This window comes from Podarcis filfolensis (genome assembly GCF_964270895.1).
Source record: "Podarcis filfolensis genome assembly, chromosome: 15".
In the NCBI taxonomy this organism is placed as follows: Eukaryota; Metazoa; Chordata; class Lepidosauria; order Squamata; family Lacertidae; genus Podarcis; species Podarcis filfolensis.
Genome location: NC_139618.1, coordinates 8,191,754 through 8,210,361, shown reverse-complemented (window position 1 = coordinate 8,210,361; position 18,608 = coordinate 8,191,754). Strand labels below are relative to the sequence as shown.

The following is an 18,608-nucleotide window of genomic DNA, read 5'->3' as shown; positions in this document are numbered from 1 at the left end:
ATATCGACAACATATGTTTCAAGCATGATGATGTGAAGATAAGCTGGTCTGTCATTCAGAAAGGCAAGCTGTGTGTTAGGCTGTGAATATTTTGTGCACCTGCCTTTTTACTGTGGGTAGGGTCTGATGAAATCTCAAAACCCAGTGGTATGGCTGTGAACAACCTTCTGGGGCAGCTAAGCTTGCAGGCTTCCGAATGCTCCAAAAGAAGAACTACATCTGGGTGCTGCACGATGCTTTGATGGCTGAGGCATTTGGCCGCCCGGAGACCTCAAACTAAAGCAGCAAAGGGCTATAGGCACATTCCGTGTTTCCTGCATATCTTATGTAGAAAGATGGATCACTGAGCAGCACGCTTTTAATCAGAAAGTGCATCAATCAGAAATTAGGTGGCGTGCGTGAGATGAGAAGGGTAAGCAAGTGGCTTTCAGGGTGTATCCTGGAGAAACCTGCCTTTGCTAAGAAGCTTGTCAGATACCCTCAGTGAGAAGATTAGTAATGGAAGCTGAGCTTCCCTGAGATCACCATGACCAGTCTTCACCTGAGATGCTTTGCCACAGGGCAAGGCTGCTGCGTTTGAAGGCAGGGGTGGGAAGAAGCTAGGGATCTGCTGGCAATCTTTGAATGGATAGATTGGCAAGATTTCTCTCTCTCTTCTTTCTCCACACCTAATGGGGCTGAGAGGCCAAAGCACTTGCCCCATCTCCTATTATTATTATTATACCACACTGCCAGCATCCTCACATCCACTTTGGGAGCCCTGTTAGGCTGAGAATGCAGGGCAGAAATGCAAGCAATAACTAAAAGGGACAACACACATTTGGCTGAGATGGAGGGCCCCTGATCAGGCAGCTTCTGCCTCTTCTGTGTGTCTGGGAATTCACCCTCCCATCTCTCTCGAAACCAGCTATGAGGAAGCTGTCTGAATGCACTGGTTCATTTGGCCCCAGAGTAGTGTAGGTGAGCAATAGGCCCATTTTTAGCACCTCTGGGATACTGCCACTTCACCTTTTCTTCAGTTATGAGATGAGCATATTAATCCTAGTTCTCGCTTTGTTTTTCGGTTCTGATTTCCTTGAACCACGCTGGGGGAAAACAACTCTGTGGTTTGGGTTGTTTTTTAAAAAATAATAATGTAGAACTGGTCTCCCTTTCTGAATCCTCTGCTTCTGGTAACCATGGAAATGGCTGCTGCAATATGTAACCTGTTGTGGGAGCTGCAAAGCAAGGATCTGGCACGTGTCAGGCTTTCGCTGCCAGTTCTGCCCCTCTCTACCTTAGCATCTCACGAAGGAATATTTGCATTCCAAACGGAGTCGTGGTTTTCCGCAGCCTCTCACAAGGACACTGGCCTGGGTTTATTTCCAGAGTTCACTCCTCCAAGCCTAGACAGCCTCTGACTTTTATTACTGAGGTAACTAAAGGCATGAATTTACCGGTCTCTCTTTTGGATTAGTACCCAACCTTTCCTCCCTCCCAAAACCAGCTAACTAGAATATGCTGCTCCTGCTGCTTTAGGTCAGCTTAATCATTCAGCCACCGCCTATTCCTGCTTTTTGTATGCACCCAGTTCCTACAAAGCAGATACTTTGCCCATAGCTCTCATTTCCAGGGAAACCAGGCTTCTGCATGGCTGTCGTCAGTACATCCGTTCAGATAATTGGCTTTTTGATGGGGTTTCCTGATCGCTTCTAGTGAAAGCTCCATGTTGGACAGCGCAGAAAGCTGTCCAGTTATTTGTCCACCTGGCCCATCATTTTCTACTCTGACTGGCAGCTGCAGCTACAGAGCAGTCTCTTTCCCACGCCCTGCTGCTTGATCCCTTTTTAAAGCTGGAGATAGTGGGGATTGAACTTTGGACCTTTTACATGCAAAGCAGGTGTCCTACCTCTGAGCTGCATGGGGATGCTGCCTCCCCCCCAACCTTTGTGGGTTCTTAGGATCGCATTATCCTCATCAAACATTCTGTCATTTCTGGATACAAACTGAAGGTTACTCAGACAAGACTTGAGCCCTATACACGGAAGGGCTGTAGCTCAGGGCAATTTCTTTGCACACAGACGGTCAAAGGTTCAACCCACAATGGCATCTCCGGGCAGTGCTAGGAGACTCTTCCTGTTTGAAACCCTGCAGACCTACTGCCAGTCAGTGTACAGTGGTGCCTCGGGTTCCATACGCTTCAGGTTCCATACGCTTCAGATTACAGACTCCGCTCACCCAAAAATATTACCTTGGGTTAAGAACTTTGCTTCAGGATGAGAACAAAAATTGTGCTCCAGCGGCGCAGCAGCAGCAGGAGGCCCCATTAGCTAAAGTGGTGCTTCAGGTTAAGAACAGTTTCAGGTTAAGAACGGACCTCCGGAACGAATTAAGTACTTAACCTGAGGTACCACTGAATTCCCTTACTGGGCTAGATGGACCAGTGGTCTTGCTCAGTAGAAGGCAGCTTCCTGTGTTCAAGCAGCATGTTGTAACGGGATTGGGATCAAGCTGTCCCACCCTGCCTTATTTAGTTACAACCTGCAGGTGTTGGTCTTCTATCTACAAACACCTCTTTGTAAAAGTGCTGGTCAAACAGATGAGGATAGAGGAGCAGCCTTCTCTGGAGCCCTGTGGGAGATTAGGGATCAGTGCACATCAGATTAAAAGATACGGCCACCCAGTGAGCATATTTTTTTGTTCTGAAGAAATGGCCAGATTTTTCACTATGAACTCTTGTGTTGTGATGCATTGTGTGCCCCATCTGAATTGCCCCCTAAATATACAAAAGGGCTATCCCTGAACTAAACCAACCTTCCTGTTAGTTTCTAGAGAACTGGATGCTAAGGCTGCATACATGCATTAATGCTTAACCATGGTTTGTTTTCCTTAACTTTGGCTGTGCTAGGTTACGACACTTTAAACCATGGCTATGCATTGACCATGGTGTAAAGTCGTGATATGAAAGGGGTTTGCAGAACACTTGTTTGGTTTTAGCCACAGTTGATTGTTTCATCTGCCTTGAGCAACGCAGCTTCCTGTCGCCTCTCCTGGTCTTGCCACTGTCTCCCTATATGTAGGGCTTAACTCAGCAAATTGAAGTAATGACTTTATTGTATGCTTGGGAAGAGAATGTGAATTAAGGCAACCAGCTGCAGTGAGTGGTAAGCCTAGCCAACAGTGCAATCCTAACCATGTCTACTCAAAAATAGATCCTGTTGAGTTCAGTGGGGCTTATTACCTGGTTGATGGGGTTAAAAAAATAATAAGAGCTTGCTGCATAAGGCCAAATGCCTAACTGGTCTAGCATCCTGTTCTCACAGTGGCCAACTAGATGCCTGTGGGAAACCTGCAAGCAGCACCCGAGCCCAGGAGCCCTCTCCCCTCCTGTGGTTTCCAGCAGCTAGGATTCAGCAGCATCGCTGCCTCCAGCTGCAGAGGCAGAGCATAGACATCATGACTAGTAGCCATCAATAGCCTTCTCCCCCATTAATTAATCTAATTATTTTTTAAAGCCATCCAAGTTGGTAGCCATTACTGCCTTCTGTGAGACTGAGTTCCAGCTATGTGCTGCATGGACAAGTACTTTCTTTTATCTTTCCTGAATCTTCTAGCATTCAGCTTCAGTGGGTGGCCCCAATGTCTCGCTTTATGAGAGAGGGAGAAAAACATCTCTCCCTCCGCTTTCTCCATCCCATAGTCACTTATGTCACTTCTTACTCACTTTGTCCCTTAAACTAAAAAGTCCCAAAGCTGCAACCTTTTGTCATAGGAGAGTCATTCCATCCCCTTGATAATTGTGGTTGCCCTTTGCTGAACATTTTCCAACTCAACAATATCCTTTTTTTAAGTGAGGCAACCAGAACTCAGATTGCAGCCCAAGTGCACACACTGCACACACTGTTGTAGATATTAAAATGATTCTGTTATATCATTACATTAATTTAATTTTTGCACGTGCTTATGCATGGATGCACCAGCCATGTGCCTCAAAATAAGAAGCAGTTAAGTTTTAGATGACTTTATTTCCTCCCTTTTGCATGTCACCTTTTATAAAGGACCAGCACTGTTATATTACAAGACTTTCTGGCAAGTCAAGCAAGACAATACATATATAATATAGGCCTTTCATGTTTTTTTTTTTCTTTTCCAGATGTTTAATGACAAAACTATTCATAATCAATACATAAAATACTGACATTTTTCATATTTTTTGTGTGAAGAAAATTAAAAATGTAAATACAAAATAAGCACATTTCATAAAAACGATTATATTTGATAGAATTAGGCTTCCTCTGTTTAATTTCAGTAAGACATAGTTAAAGTAAGTAGCAGCTTGGTTATCAAGACATAATTTTGTGCAGTCTTCTCGTTTACGGTCGTATTTCAGAATCTAAACGGGCATTTCTTCTTGGCATTTGAATCGTTGCGGGACATGAGCGCTTCCCCCCCTTTGACCATTTTATTAATATGGGATAAATGAAGCAATTCATTCACTTAAGCACAAATCCATAGCCAGACTGCAGGGCCACTGTGGTAAGCATTACGATGAAGGCCAAACACCCCTTGGGAATATTTGCCTTGGAGGGTGCGCGAGGGTTGATTTTTGTGGTCGTCTCCTCTCTCTTTACAGTAACAGCTGTGCTCTGTGGTCTCTTTGAGTAGTTTGTAGGCATCCCACTGGTGATGCTTAAGGTCATGGGAGTGGTGGACGGTCCTACCAAGCCCATTGTGCTTGAATTCACAGAGGTCGTCTCTTGCATGTAGATGCCGTTTGTGGCTGCTGCTGCTTCGTAAGAGCTGAGTTTCTCTGTGCTCAGGTCTTCCGGGTAGAGGACCAGTGGCCTGTCCGTGCTCGTGAAGGCGATGGTTTGGCCAGCGGTGGCGCTCTGGCCAACCTCCTTCATTCTAAACTGTTGGTGCACTTGTCCGGTTTGCTCCGTTGCCACCGGAGACCCAGCTGCGTCTGCCGCCTTCATTGCTTTAACAAGGAGGTGGCTCTCTGCAGCTGTCGAGAATGGCGTGGCAGCCTTCCAAGGGGTGGTGGCCTCATCTGAGCATGGCGACCCTACGACGGTAGCCCTCGTCTCTCCTATCCATTTCTGCAAATAGGAGAGGTCCTGCTTGTTATCCTCGCATGACCAGGGGTTGTTGTAAAGCGTGACGAGCTGCAGCTGAGCAAGCTGGTCGAAAGCCTCATCAGGAATATAAGCAAACTTGTTGTTGTGCAGGTAAAGTTTGGAAAGATGTGCCAGCCTCGCCAGTGTGCCGGGGAGTATCTGTGTCAAGAAGTTGTTGGATAGATCCACTGTCTCGGTGTTGTAAGGAATATTGGTGGGCACCGTCCACAGTTTGTTGCTACTGAGGTTGAGGGACTTGAGGCTGATCATGGTGTTGTTAATCAGAACAGCCCTTTCCACCATATTCCCAGACACGTCGAGGACTTTAAGGTTCCACTGGTAAGCTGTGTCCAGCTTCTGAAGGACCTTGATGTTGTTGTGTGCAGCATATATTTCCCACAGCGACCTGGGCAGATAAGCTGGGAGGCTCTGGAGCCAATTGTGGGAAATGTCCAGGGTCCTCAGATTGGCAAACCGAGTGAGCTGGTGGTTGAGGTCAGCAAAGTGGTTATAAGACAGGTTTAAATAGGTAATGTTGTCCTGAAGTCCATGTGGCAGCGTGGTCAGGTTTCTGCTGGAGCAGTCCACGTTTCTGTCATTTCCTGAGCACAAGCACGCCAAAGGGCAGATACCCTGGACAGCTGGTATGAAGAAGAGAAGCGCCAGGACGCAGGGCGATGCCTTCAAGACCCGGTTCTCCATTGTTGCCTGGAAACAAATACATGCCAAAATAGCCAGTTTATTGCACAGACTATGAATACAATTCAGAAGGTGGTGTTTATTTTTTAAAACACTGGTTCCTTTCCAGTTGCATTTCAAGAAAAAGACCACGCATACCTACATCGCTGTGGCATAGACCTCGTTGGTGTAAAAAACACAGCTATTTACAAAGGATCTCTTCATCTACTGTCTTGCTGTCTGGCAGAAAGAGGCTCATCTATTTCCATCTCCCTCCTTTTTCTCTCTCCCCCCCCCCCATCCGCCTCCAGCTCCCAATGGTAGCATTCTTCCTAAACTGCTAGTCTCTTCCAAATGTTATACAATGTCTGCTTTCTGTTTTCAACCCTTTGAATTTCATGTTTATCTATGGGGTTTTCTCCCTTCTTTATTTTACAATGGATTATTTTATAAGTAAGGGACGGGATCACTGGCTACAGAATAGTCTTAAAATCCCTGCAGCTATACATCAGTTGTTATCTGCTGTAAATAAGATAATTTGATTAAATGGCATTTTCAATTCAGACATGCATTCGGAACCGTGCAAGCTTAAGCTCAGACTGCTAATTGTGTTTCCCCCCTTCCTTTGCCATAATATTAATCTAATTTTTCCCAAGCTTGGCAAGGTGTCCATTTTCAAACCGGGGTTTAATGTTAGGATGAGATTCTGTAGCTGTCACTGCAGTAGACATCTGGTCTAAGAAGCTGCCGAGTTATACTATATAGTAATATTCTCTCTCTCTCTCTCTCTCTCTCTCTCTCTCTCTCTCTCTCTCTCTCACACACACACACACACACACACACACACGTACGTTGTGGCAGCATTTGGCCTTAAAAGCAAATGAGAGGAGGAAAGAGCAAAAGAAGCAAACTTACCTTAGTCCCTGCTGCAGTATCAGTGCATCGTTTCCCTGAAAGACCGAAACGCAAAGGTCGGCTCACTCTCCAGGGTAGCCACAGTTTGTCTGTGGGTTGTGCTTTGCCTCCTCAGCTGCATCGTACTGCCGTTTCCAGGGGCTCTGCAACCACCTGATCAGTGCTCCATCGGAGGACTGCAGAGCTGTCGTTTTGGTGCTGACTCAAATTTATTGCAAGGGGTTGCATACTCAACAAAATGGACAGTCTTTTCTTGTTTTTTAAAAAAAGCAAAAGCCCAAGTTTCCAAACTTCTCTCCGCATGTTCCTTCCCTCCGCCCTCCCCCTGGGATGTGTCTCAGTGCATTAGGATACGACATGCATACTTTAACTGTGCAAATAGCATCCAGTCTCGATTTTTGGTATTTGTGCTAGTCATAAGCTTGCTTCAGCGTTTGACTGTTCCCGGCTGCTCCCTGCTTTTACTTTTAACCAGCTTTTGTCTTGCTGGGATTCTAAATGCAGCTCTTGAAATATCTCTGTGCGGGGGAGGGTGGTATTAAATATAATTGGTTTCGTAGCACTTCAGGGAAAGCCAAATATCACCTAGTCCAGCCCCCTGCTTTAGGGTGAGGCACTTCTTCTGTTGACCCATCCCTAAGAGCATAAAGGAGAGCCCTGCTGGATCAGATCACTGGCCCATTGAGTCCAGCATCCTGTTCTCGCAGTGGCCAGGCAGATGCCTCCGTGGGAAGCCTGCAAATGCGACCTGAAGCACAACACAACTCTCCTTTCCTGTGGTTTCCAGCAACTGGTATTCAGAAGCAGGCTGCCTTCATCAGTGGGGGGGAAATATAGTCATCACAGATACAGTGGTACCTCGAGTTACATACGCTTCAGGTTACAGACTCCGCTAACCCAGAAATAGTGTTTCAGGTTAAGAACTTTGCTTCAGGATGAGAACAGAAATCGTGCTCCGGCGGCGTGGCGGCAGCAGGAGGCGCCATTAGCTAAAGTGGTACCTCAGGTTTAGTACGGACCTCCAGAACGAATTAAGTACTTAACCCGAGGTACCACTTTAGTCACAAGGAGAAGGGGACGGCAGAGGACGAGATGGTTGGACGGTGTTCTCGAAGCTACAAACATGAGTCTGACCAAACTGCGGGAGGCAGTGGAAGACAGGAGTGCCTGGGGTGCTCTGGTCCATGGGGTCACGAAGAGTCGGACACGACTAAACAACAGCAACACCACTGTAGTAGCCATTGATAGCCTCCATGAATTTGTCTAATCCTCTTTTAAAGCCTTCCAGTTAGTTGGCCATCGCTGCCTTTGTGTGGGAGCGAATTCCAGTTCATTCTTTTATTTTGTCTGTCCTGAATCTTCCTACGTTCAGCTTCATTGGATGACCTGGAGTTACAGTGTTATGGGGGGGGGGGAATCTTTTCTCTATCCACTTCCTCCATTCCATGCATCATTTTATACATGCCAATGTCACCTCTTACTCACCTTTTCTCGAAACCCAAACACTCCAGATGTTTTAGCATTTCCTCATAGGTGAGCTTCTTCACCCCCTCGGTCATTTGGGCTGCCCTTTTCTGAACCTTTTCCAACTCTACAGCATTATTTTTGAGGTGAGGCAGCGAAAACTCCACACGATACTCCAAATTCGGCCGCGCCATAGATTTGTATAATGGCATTATGATATTGGTGGTTTTATTTTCAGTTCCTTTCCTAACGAGCTCTAGCATGGAATTTGCCATTTTCACAGCTGCTGCACACTGGGTTGACATCTTCATGTCATCTTCACCCACCTAACAGATTAACCCCCATTGACCCAAACGCTAACAGAGAGACCCTGTGCTGAAATTGCCTGTCTGATTTAAGCAACTACCGAGTAAAGCCCGTTATTCGCAGCGCTACAATCGGTTTTAATGACTTGCCAGCTGCAATATAATATAGCCACACTGAGAATTAGTGGTGCACGTGACTAATAAAAAGGTAACAGTGTGTGATGAAAAATAAAACTCTGAAACTTTTTTTTCTTACTATGTCTTTTTTTATAACCAACTAATTCCAAGAGCAGCTTTGAAAAGACCCCATCCCTCTGTAACTCCTTGTCCTTCACCCGTCTTTTCAAAGTCCCCCACATTTTTGTCTATTTTGAGTTGGCTCTATTCCTTACAATGGTTGAATAGTCTTTTCCGCAGTTCTATCTGGAGACTAGACTAGGAATATAAGAAGAGTTCCGGTGGGTCAGACCTTTCGTGGCCATTTCATCCGCCATCTTTTCCCCCGCAGCAGCTTCCAGGAATCCCACAGGCAGGAAATAAAACAACAGCCCTCCCATTGGGTTTCACATTCATACTCAAAGGCAACTGATAGTGAGAGGGAGTCTGCCTCTGATCATGGAGGTTATAATGAGAATTTGACTTCTTCAGTGCTGCTTCCTTGTTCAGCTGCCTGGCTAAGTTCAGGGTGCTGGTTTCGGTCTACAAAGCCTGATATAGCTTGGGACCAGAATACTTGAAAATATAGTCTCACCCCCTATATTCCTAATTGATCACTGTGTTCTGCAGCTGAGGGTCCCCTGAAGATACCATCTTATCAGGAAGTCCATTCTTCACAATGTATGTGTCAGGCCTTTAGTGCTATGGCACCTACCCATTGGAATTCCCTCCCCTTGAATATTAGATGGAGGGCATCACTGTTGCCTGTTTGACACCTGCTGAAGACCTTCCTCTTTCAACAAACCTTTTAAGTTGAGATCTTTTCCTGACTGCATGTGTATTGGAATTGTGTTCAGATGTTTTGATTGCTTTATCACCTGTACATTTGCTGCCCTGGGCTGTTTGGGGAGGAAAGGTGGCGCATAAATTTTAATAATAAATAATATCAACAAACACAATTTCAATGCTAGAGCATTTGGCCAACAGCCATTTTGTTTTGTGTTCTGTCTCGCAAACTAGGTGACTTGTTTCCCCAACACTCCTAACAATCTGCTGCTAATTACTTTTACTGTTTCAACTGTATGACTTTTCCTTGCTCCATACGTAAGCCCATTTGGACCAGGACTCTGTCACCTGCATTGCATTCCAGTACAGCGGGTAGTTAGGAAGCTGCCTTTATGCGCAGTCCGATCCATCTAGCTCAGTGTTTTGTTTATAGACTGACGGCGTCAAAGTGCCTCCAGAGCTGAGGGTTGCCTGGTTAGAGCCCCAGCTTCCTGTTTGAAGATTGCTTCTTAAGACAGGCATTTGGAGTTCAGGGACAATATTTTTGTAGGCTGGTAGCGGCTGGTGTTTTTTATTGAATTTGTTGGTAGATCTTGTGGGTTTTTATTTTCGTTTCGTAAACAGCCTTGTTTTGCAATTTCATGCCAAGAAAAGGAGATGGCGTGGTGCATCAGTGGGCTTTCCTTCTAAGCAAATGTGATCAGGAACAGCAACTAAGCCTCATTCTCCACCCAAAGGCATCATCACTCAGCCCAAAGATGCTGGGCTTCACTATTCCTCAGCCCGGCAGTGTATGTGCACAGAGGGTTTCCAGCCTGCTCTTGCCCTTTTGCCGGTTGGCTCATCTGACAGACGTGTCAGACAAAGTGTGGGCTCTGCAAGGTGCACAGACTGCTCCAGGAAATACTGGGCTTCCACACAGCTGCTTCCTTTACCAGTGCGAAGCACACATTTTGCATGCAAAAGGTCTCCATTTCAATCCCCAGCATGTCCAGGTAGGGCTGGGGGAAGAGCCACTGTAAGTCCATGCCAACTGCACCAAGCTAGATGGACCAACTTTCTGCCTTTTTTTCTTAGCCGGTGGCCTGCAGGCTGTTTCTGGTCCACAAGATGTGTCATCCTACTATTGACTGAAAGATCCTGTGTGAATACACCTGCAACAAAACGCTGCAGTGTGGAGTGCCCCTGTTAGCCGACTCCATTCCATGCCCCCTTCCAATTGGTTTCCAATTACTCTCCCCTCATAATCAGCCAGCATTCCATGGTCGCCAAGCATGCTCAAGCTTTCAATGGACTGTTTGGGGAGTTACCCTTCAGCAAGTTTTCTTTTTCTTCTGCAAACCTTGGAATTCACCCAAGGCTGCTGTTAGCTCCCCTCTCTTGTGTGTGGGTGATGCCATCTTGGCTGCATAAGTCGTGGCACTCATGCCTGAACATCAGAAATAGAAGGAAGGATACTGCCTTCTGTTACTGCCAAGGAATGCCTTTTTCAATCAATCATGTTATCCAGAGGTAACTAAGGACAGACTCGGGATTGCGACTGGAGGCTGATTAGCTATTTTATTGAGACTCTATACGCCAGAATAGATTTCAGCAAGATCTCAGCACTGCAGAGCCAACAGCAGCCAAGAAGAGTAAAATGAGTAGTACCTTTAACACTGCACGGGTAAAATGATATACACTGGAATATACAAACTGCACGTGGGGTGGGGGTGGGGGAGATTTTGCTAGCTGAACCAGGCGGAATGATGTCCTTTAAAAAGGACACAAACTCCCACCCTTTAAAATAAGACCCCTGCTGACAGTTGGGTGTTTAAGAGCTTGTAAAACCAAATATGCTCACGTGCATTAAGTATGAACATGAAAAGGTAGCTAAAAAGGTATTAGCATCAGATTCCAAAAAAAAATATTACCAACTGCCTTAATAGGGAACATTGTGGATATTTTCAGTGGCCCCAGCTGAGATGATGCTTCATTTGTGCAGATATGAAATGTTATATTTTCTGAAGTGGTTCACAGGTGAGCAGATGTCCTTAGCAGGATGCTTAGTGTTATTTCATATTTTTATTGCACTGGAAGCCTGGTAGGCATGGTGCAATATATGTTTTAAAAAAGATGGAGAGAAGGGCTGCACTCACAGATAAACCTATGGGAAATTTGCCATGGATTTCAAGTGGGAGGTACTGCAGCACATCCAAGGTGATCTCAATTCACTCTGCCAGGTTTGATTGGTGTGGGAACATGCTCACTTTCCCATTATACTTCAGCTTGCCAATTCATGCACCAAAATCAATCAGTCAATCGTTTTATTTGTCTGCCACCTTTCCAAAGTTAAAACCATGCTAATGGTGGTTTACAGCTTATAAAAACAATTACAGAACTACACACATAGCAATAGTAGTCATAAACAATAAACAAAACATCAAAAAAAGTGCACAACCAAATCAATTTCCACATAAGTTGTAAGATCCAAAATAAACAGCAACAACCCTCGCCCCCAACAAAACTCCCTAAACCATACCCTGGCCCAAGATTCTGTCCAGCAGCCTCAGCTTTTGCAGCTGGAGTCATTCAGGGCCCTGCCTTTCCAGGCCAGGTGGGAAAAGACCTGCAAGGCAGGGAGCAGGTCTTCCAGGATTCACAGCCAAGATGGTCAGATAATTTATCTGTAAGTGTCAATCCATGTATCCAGAAGTGGTTGCTTTCATGATGTTACAAATTTGGGTATGACTGACTGATGGCTGCCACCCATACATCCTAACCCAATAGTCTTCTACTTTTCAGACCCAGGATCCACCCTTCACCCCCAGCTTGCAAAATGGGACCCATCTATTTTCTTGATAACATCTATTACAACTGATGTGTGATGCAGCATCAGCACACTGAGAATTTCCCTGTCCTTCAAAACAGCAGCCAATGGAATGGGTGTAAGGAAACCTGGAGTCTGATGATGTCAGGACACACATTTTGTAACTACCTATTTCCCCAGGAGAGAAGGAGGTGAACTAGGCTGCTTTTTCCCCATGGCAGACATACATCAGCAATAACACCCAGTTCTGGCCTGAGTTGATATAGTGAAATGAATAGTGTGACCCTTGGCAATATAGCTTTGTGTGGATATGGAGGAGTTTAGATCTCAAAGCCTAATTATCTCATAGGCTGCGGGAACGAAACCTGTACATTTTCATGAGCCCTTTAGAATGGAGGCAGGAAAAAATCTAAATATAGAATGGACTATTTCATGACTTGTAACTTCATGACAAGGCTCTGGTAGACCGTCACATCCGCTTATGCTAACGATTAGCAAATCTTGGTGCATCTCACCACTTAACCAATGTATAAAAAAAGAAACAAAAGACCAGGATGCTGAAGTTGCAGTAACTTTTTTTTTTTAAGTGTTGAAGAGTACAAAGTTTAGCATTAGAATCAAGAGTTGATTTCCCCAAGGTCCACCCAATCAGCTCCGGCCAGATTCCAAAGCGAGTGTTCTTGCTTGCAGCAGAGCTTTTAATTCTCATGGATGCACTTTGCAGTAGAACTTTGAACAAGGAAACGAAAGCATCGTCTAGGGATCTCTTCTGCGTACATAAGATCCCCTTGATCAAAACTGGCAGCAGTTTACTCCACTGGCTCAAATGTGCAAGTGAAAGAAATCCGAGTCACGTCTGTGTTGTAGAATTATTGGAGAGGTTCTTGCTTCCAGGGGAGGTGAAAGCGGTTGGATATTGCAGAATTTGGTCCCTGGGAAAACCGGTCATGGGGCTGAGGGTGGCTGAATAGAGGTGAGTTCACCATCCTGCTTCCCCTTGTTCTGGGATTTATATTCCCAGGACGCATTTCTCTTCGTCCAAAAAAAAGAGCGGAGTTCACCACCACCTCCCACTGAGCCCCAGCACCAAAACTCTGTCTCCCACCCTATCTTCAACAACATAGGGCGCTGCCTTATGCTGAGTCAGACACCTGCTCATCTAGCTCAGTTCTGTCCACACTGACTGACAGTGGCTCTCCAGGAGTTCAGACAGGGATTGAACATGGGACCTTCTGCATGTGGAGCAGATGCTACCACTGGGCTATGTTCCTTTCCCCAGAGTTCCCATCCCATAATCCCCTGGGGCTTACTGTACCTGCCGAACCCTCTGAGCTTCTGGAGCTCGGTGGAACTGCTGCCTCACTTGCGTCAAATTGGTTGGCACTAAAGATGTGCTCAATGGGTTCCCGCGTTTCATTTTGTATAGCCATGTTGTGGTTACTTCTATATAGTACTGCAATGATGTGGGTGCGAAAGTGCTTCTGTTGCATATGATATATCTGAACCTGCAATCATGAGTTCTGATAAAATTTGCTTTGCGCTCATAACAATAGCAAACAAAAATTGGGGTGGGGTGGGGTGGGGGTGGTTTGCCTTTAGATTTAAAAAAGGGAAAATTTGTAGAGGGCGGGGGGAATGCTATTATTTAACAAGTTATAAAAGAGCCTGTTGGAAAGGAGGCTTAATACTTAGTGGTGCCCAGGAACCAGGGCAAGACACAGATGTTGTTGATCGGCTTGGAAACAGTGACCATAGTGCTGTAAAATTCAACATAAATGCAAGTGGTTCCCAGGAAGTCCAGCAAGGTCACATTTTCAGTGTCAAAAAGACGGCTTCTTAAAAGAGAAGGCATTGCGTAAAAGGAAGCTGCAAAGGAAGTGCCAGAAGGTTCAAATCTCTTCCGGCCACTTGGAGATTATGTAAGACCAATGTAATAGAACCGCAGATAAAAAGGATGCCATGGGTTCGTAAAGGGTACAAACAAATGGAAAGGTATTCTGATGCGATCAACTGCTGCCCAAATGAGGGCGAATAAAAAGGAGCAGAAACTCATGGAGGAAATGTTTTATCATTGCATCCCATTTGCAAAGGTTGTGTACCTCTGAAGGCCAGTTGTTTCCTTCATGCACAGCTTGTTATCTTTCTGGAAGCTTCTGGTTGATCACAGTGGGGAACATTGATACCCTAGAAGCAGCTGGACCGCTGCTCTTGTGTTCTTATGTGAAAAAGGCAATGGCGCTCCCTTTTGCTCACAAAAAAAAACTAGAGACTAACAGCATTTGATAGGTTTCCGGCCTTTTTCTTTGATTGGTTTGTTTCCCTAAACATTTTCCTCCTTTAAATCAGTTAGATAACAAGTCTTCTGGAGGAGGTGGTAGTAGCAGTTCTTCGCCTGGAATTTGATGGGAGAGAACTAGGGATCCAGAACCCTGGATCTCTGCAATTGGTTCAAGTGAGAGGGACTCTGTCTGCTTTGGACAGAGATCCTCATTAGCTCCATCAAGCCAGTTTGGCGGTGGAGGCAAATCAAGTGGCTCTGGACTATCAGACTGGAGTGGAACATCTATCAAGCTGCATGGTTCTTCAGAAATGGCAGTTTGCATGCTTGCAGAAGAAGCTGTTGCTGTGGAGCTTGACTGCATGCCACTCTCTTCAGCCCCACATATAGGGGGAACATCCGGGCCTTGGCTTGATTCAGACAACTGTCCCTCCGCATTTTCCAATAGCTGCGTATCCTTGTTGAATTTCCAAGGCAAGAAGGAGAGAACTGAAGTCCGCCTCGTGTCTTGAATAGGTTCTTTATCCGCAGTCGTATCTGGTACTTCTCCATCTGCAAATGGGGAACGGCCTGCCCAGTGCGGGACAGGTGTAGCGGACCTTCTCCATCGCCTCCATAGGAAGATGCCAACAATAATTACAATCATGACAGTCAGGATGACCCCAATTACTACTGCTGCTATGAAGTGTCCACCATCGTGAGATTTGGGATCTTCTGCTGCAGGAACCTGGGGCTGTGTGGTGGATGTTTGCTGGTTGAACTTCGCAGGGTCTCCAGGTTTGCTTGTTTCGTATGAATGTATGGGGTTTTTTCCACCAGTGCCAACTACTGCAGTGGTAGTGATCGGAAGTGTAGTTGATACGTTCCACCACAGCTGCCCGTAGAAGAAAACAAGCACAATGGCTCTGGAGTCCATAGTTGCGTCAGTGCTGATAAACGCTTCTGTGGCACAAAGGAAATAAAAGGCAGTAAATTATCAGAACCTAGAACAGGCACCCCCAAACTCGGCACTCCAGATGTTTTTGGGACTACAACTCCCACCATCCCTAGCTAACAGGACCAGTGGTCAGGAATGATGGGAATTGTAGTTCCAATATATCTGGAGGGCCGAGTTTGGGGGAGCCTGACCTAGAGGGTTGTATCCAACTCTGTTGTACTCAAAATAGACCCATTGGAGTTAATGAACCCAAGGAAGTCATATCCATTGTTTTCAGCGGGTCTGTTCTGTGTGGCATTGGATACAACCGAGTATCTTTGATTTTTAAAATAAGTAGTGTTGTTTGTAACGCAAGTGTACTGACTCGTGCTATGATGACCAGGATTCAACTCTGTCCTAGAGAAACAAAAGTTAAAACTTTCGCATGGGCTTGACTTCCTTTACTGGGAAGTGTGAGAGTGTGAGAATTAAGTGGCCTCAGAGTTAGGTACATTTGAAGAATCTGATCTTTGTACATTCCAATGTGACTAGCATGCAGAGTAAAACATGCAGATTAAAAATGCATATTTTGGTGGGAAATACTTTAGAAACATGTATTTTGTGAGAAAACATGTTCAAAAGTACTTATTTAAATGCAAATTTGGGGGTAGATTTTTTTTTCATTGCACGTTAATGCAGAACTTACTTACTTACTTACTTACTTACTTACTTACTTACTTACTTACTTATACCTAACCATTTTCCCTGATGGGACTCAAGGCGACTTACATATAAAAATAAAAACCACTAAAAACATAGAAAGAAATGGAAGAGAACGAGCTTATGCGTGAACACATCCAAAATCGATTCAGACCAGAAATTTGTGGTTCTGTTCATTCCTAACGTCTGAAGAGCACTTCCCATTCCTGTATGTATTTCTATCCCTGTTTGGAGTGTGAGTTACTCACTGGAAAGAGGCAGGCCTGGAGCAGCAACTCCCACAGAAACAGAGTAGGTAGCCTGCATCTTTAAATGGGGGATGATTAATCCGTTCACAGCCGATACAAAGACACGAAAGAATTCCCCTTCCCCTAACTGGGCCTGACTGAAAGGAGACTAGCCCAGAGCAAAAACAACAGAGTTTTGTGGCACTTGGTTTAAGGAAGGGACATGCAGGAAGGGCTCCAGGTTTGAGGGGGCCCAGGGCAAAATGCCCTCTGGCAAGCCCCCCTCATCCATCGGTAGGTGGTGAGCAGCAGTAGCATGGCAAGTGGCTCTGGGTGACTGGGTCGAGCTACCATTCAAATTTCCCACAGTGCTCCTGGAGGGAAGCTGCATTGTGAGAAATTAAAATGACAGTGCGATGCAGCTGCTGAGAATGCTTAGAGCACCAGGTCAGAATTATTTTTAAGGGCAGGGGGTGCAAGGAAGGCACCAGCAGTGGGTCCTGCTGGGGTGCTGAGGAACCCTATGAATGGGAACTCTGGCCTTGGGGTAGGCCTTCTGAAGGCAATCTTAATAGCAGCTGTCCTCAGTAAAATGTTTTCAAGGTCTGTGCATCCATTTTAAAGGATAGCATTTTAAAAATGCAAACCTGAAGGGATGGAACTAGAAATCTTAACAATACAGGGTTTTGTTTTTCTTGCTCCAGATTGGATCCTGCAAATGTAAACCCCGCCCCCCCTCTTTTGGGGGAATCTTAAGAATGAGCGGTAGCATGGAATCTTTAAAGTGGAACACTATTTTGCAACAGTTCAAATTATCTATATATGTCAATAGCTTACATTAGCAGCTCTGAACTACACATTCTGTTGTGAAATCCTATACAAACGTGTGAGTAAGCCTCATTGAACTAAGTAGGGCTTACTTCAAAGTAAACAGTGTTGTGCCATGAGCCTTTTTACTTTTTTATGCTATCATGAATTACTCCTGTGATGAAGGTCACTGAACTTAACTTGCTTTCGTTGCAGCTCAAATTCAATCGTTGCAGCCAATTGCCCTTTAACTCCAATATACACACATATATATTTACAGGGAAACACATAGATACTCCTTTTTTCCACCTTTGTGTTTACTTACATAAATTTGTTGGTACTTAAGATGCCCCAAAAGTAAGTGGATTTTTTGTTGTGATATGACTGTTGCTTGCAGAAATTACATCCAGAGATTTTACTAAAGATAACAAAGTTGCAAGCAAGAAAAAAAGAATTCATGCATTTGTTGTTATAATCCCAGTAGTCAGCAAAAATAAAGAATAAAATGAAGGGAGTATTTTCAGAACCTATAAGGCTTCCCTCAGACAATAAAAACTTGAGGCACAACCACCTTAATGTTCCAATTTTCTCTTTATATTTGTTCATTTCAAAGAGAGGTCTGTTCTCACCCCCCCAACCCCCAAGTTGAGTTGGTACCCAGATCAGATTGGCGTTCCAGTGGCAATCACTCTTTGGGGGACAGTCCAGGTCACTGGTGCTTTTTTTTTTTTTTTTGCTTTTTTTTTTTTTTTTGCATAATGTATATATCTCTTTTGGAAGAAAAAATCCTCACTTAATATAACATTAGCCTTGCATGTGATAGGGAATGCAAAACTTTTTTTAAAAAAAAGAACATTCCAAAAAGTAAAGCACACATTCCTAAGATATTCAATTCCAGTTTTACTGTTCTAGAGATGTTTTTTATCCAAAGAAGTATAATTGTGTCTTACCTGTTCGATATCGTTTCTTGTTCTAACCAGGTTCTCGTTTTTAAGTTCACATTTTAATGGTTCAAGAGCAGAGAAAAGGAAGCACAACACAACAAAATGTTTCTAAATGGCTGGTGGTTTACACGTTGCAAAATGATCCTATTTTCACTTAAAGAGGAAGTTTATCAACACTTTTTGCAGGAAGCCCCAAGAACTGAGAAGTGATCAAGTGTGTGGACATTTTTCTCTGCAAAGGCTGTACTCTGGGCAGCTTTCTCTGTGGAAGTATTTTTCAGTGTCTAACCAAATTTTAATGGTAGCAGATGGAAATTAGAGAGTTTTTGTGCCTGTGAAGAGAAAACACAGCCAATCAAATGTTGATGTTGTTAAATTATGTGACATTTACATTGACACAAATATAGGGGCTTCTGTTGCTTTTTCTTGGAAAGCCAAGGAAATAATTGCTCAGAGGGTGCTTACATACATTCAAAGCACATTCGCCCCTCCCTGCAAAAAGAA

At 44.7% G+C, this 18,608-nt stretch overlaps 3 protein-coding genes and 1 long non-coding RNA gene across 12 annotated transcripts in view; 1 reads left to right on the top strand and 3 right to left on the bottom strand.

Annotated features, from left to right (window-relative positions):
- NF1 (neurofibromin 1) overlaps window positions 1-18,608 on the top strand; it is a 156,989-nt gene that overhangs the window by 82,824 nt on the left and 55,557 nt on the right. The window lies entirely within an intron of this gene.
- EVI2A (ecotropic viral integration site 2A) overlaps window positions 1-18,608 on the bottom strand; it is a 234,222-nt gene that overhangs the window by 204,702 nt on the left and 10,912 nt on the right. The window lies entirely within an intron of this gene.
- OMG (oligodendrocyte myelin glycoprotein) lies at window positions 3,985-7,256 on the bottom strand. 2 transcript variants are annotated; one of them, XM_083588230.1, is made up of 2 exons: window positions 6,693-7,256; window positions 3,985-5,807 (listed from the first exon to the last, which is right to left on the bottom strand). In XM_083588230.1, exon 2 carries the CDS (start codon window positions 5,799-5,801, stop codon window positions 4,473-4,475), a length of 1,329 nt encoding a protein of 442 aa, XP_083444356.1. In that variant the 5' UTR covers window positions 5,802-5,807; window positions 6,693-7,256; the 3' UTR covers window positions 3,985-4,472. The 2 variants fall into 2 exon arrangements, with proteins under 2 accessions (XP_083444356.1, XP_083444357.1); XM_083588231.1 differs by lacking the exon at window positions 6,693-7,256 and adding an exon at window positions 5,937-6,050.
- On the bottom strand, window positions 11,693-18,594 carry LOC310750342. The gene is made up of 3 exons (XR_014542064.1): window positions 18,111-18,594; window positions 17,486-17,578; window positions 11,693-15,432 (listed from the first exon to the last, which is right to left on the bottom strand). It is a non-coding gene; the product is annotated as an uncharacterized lncRNA (long non-coding RNA).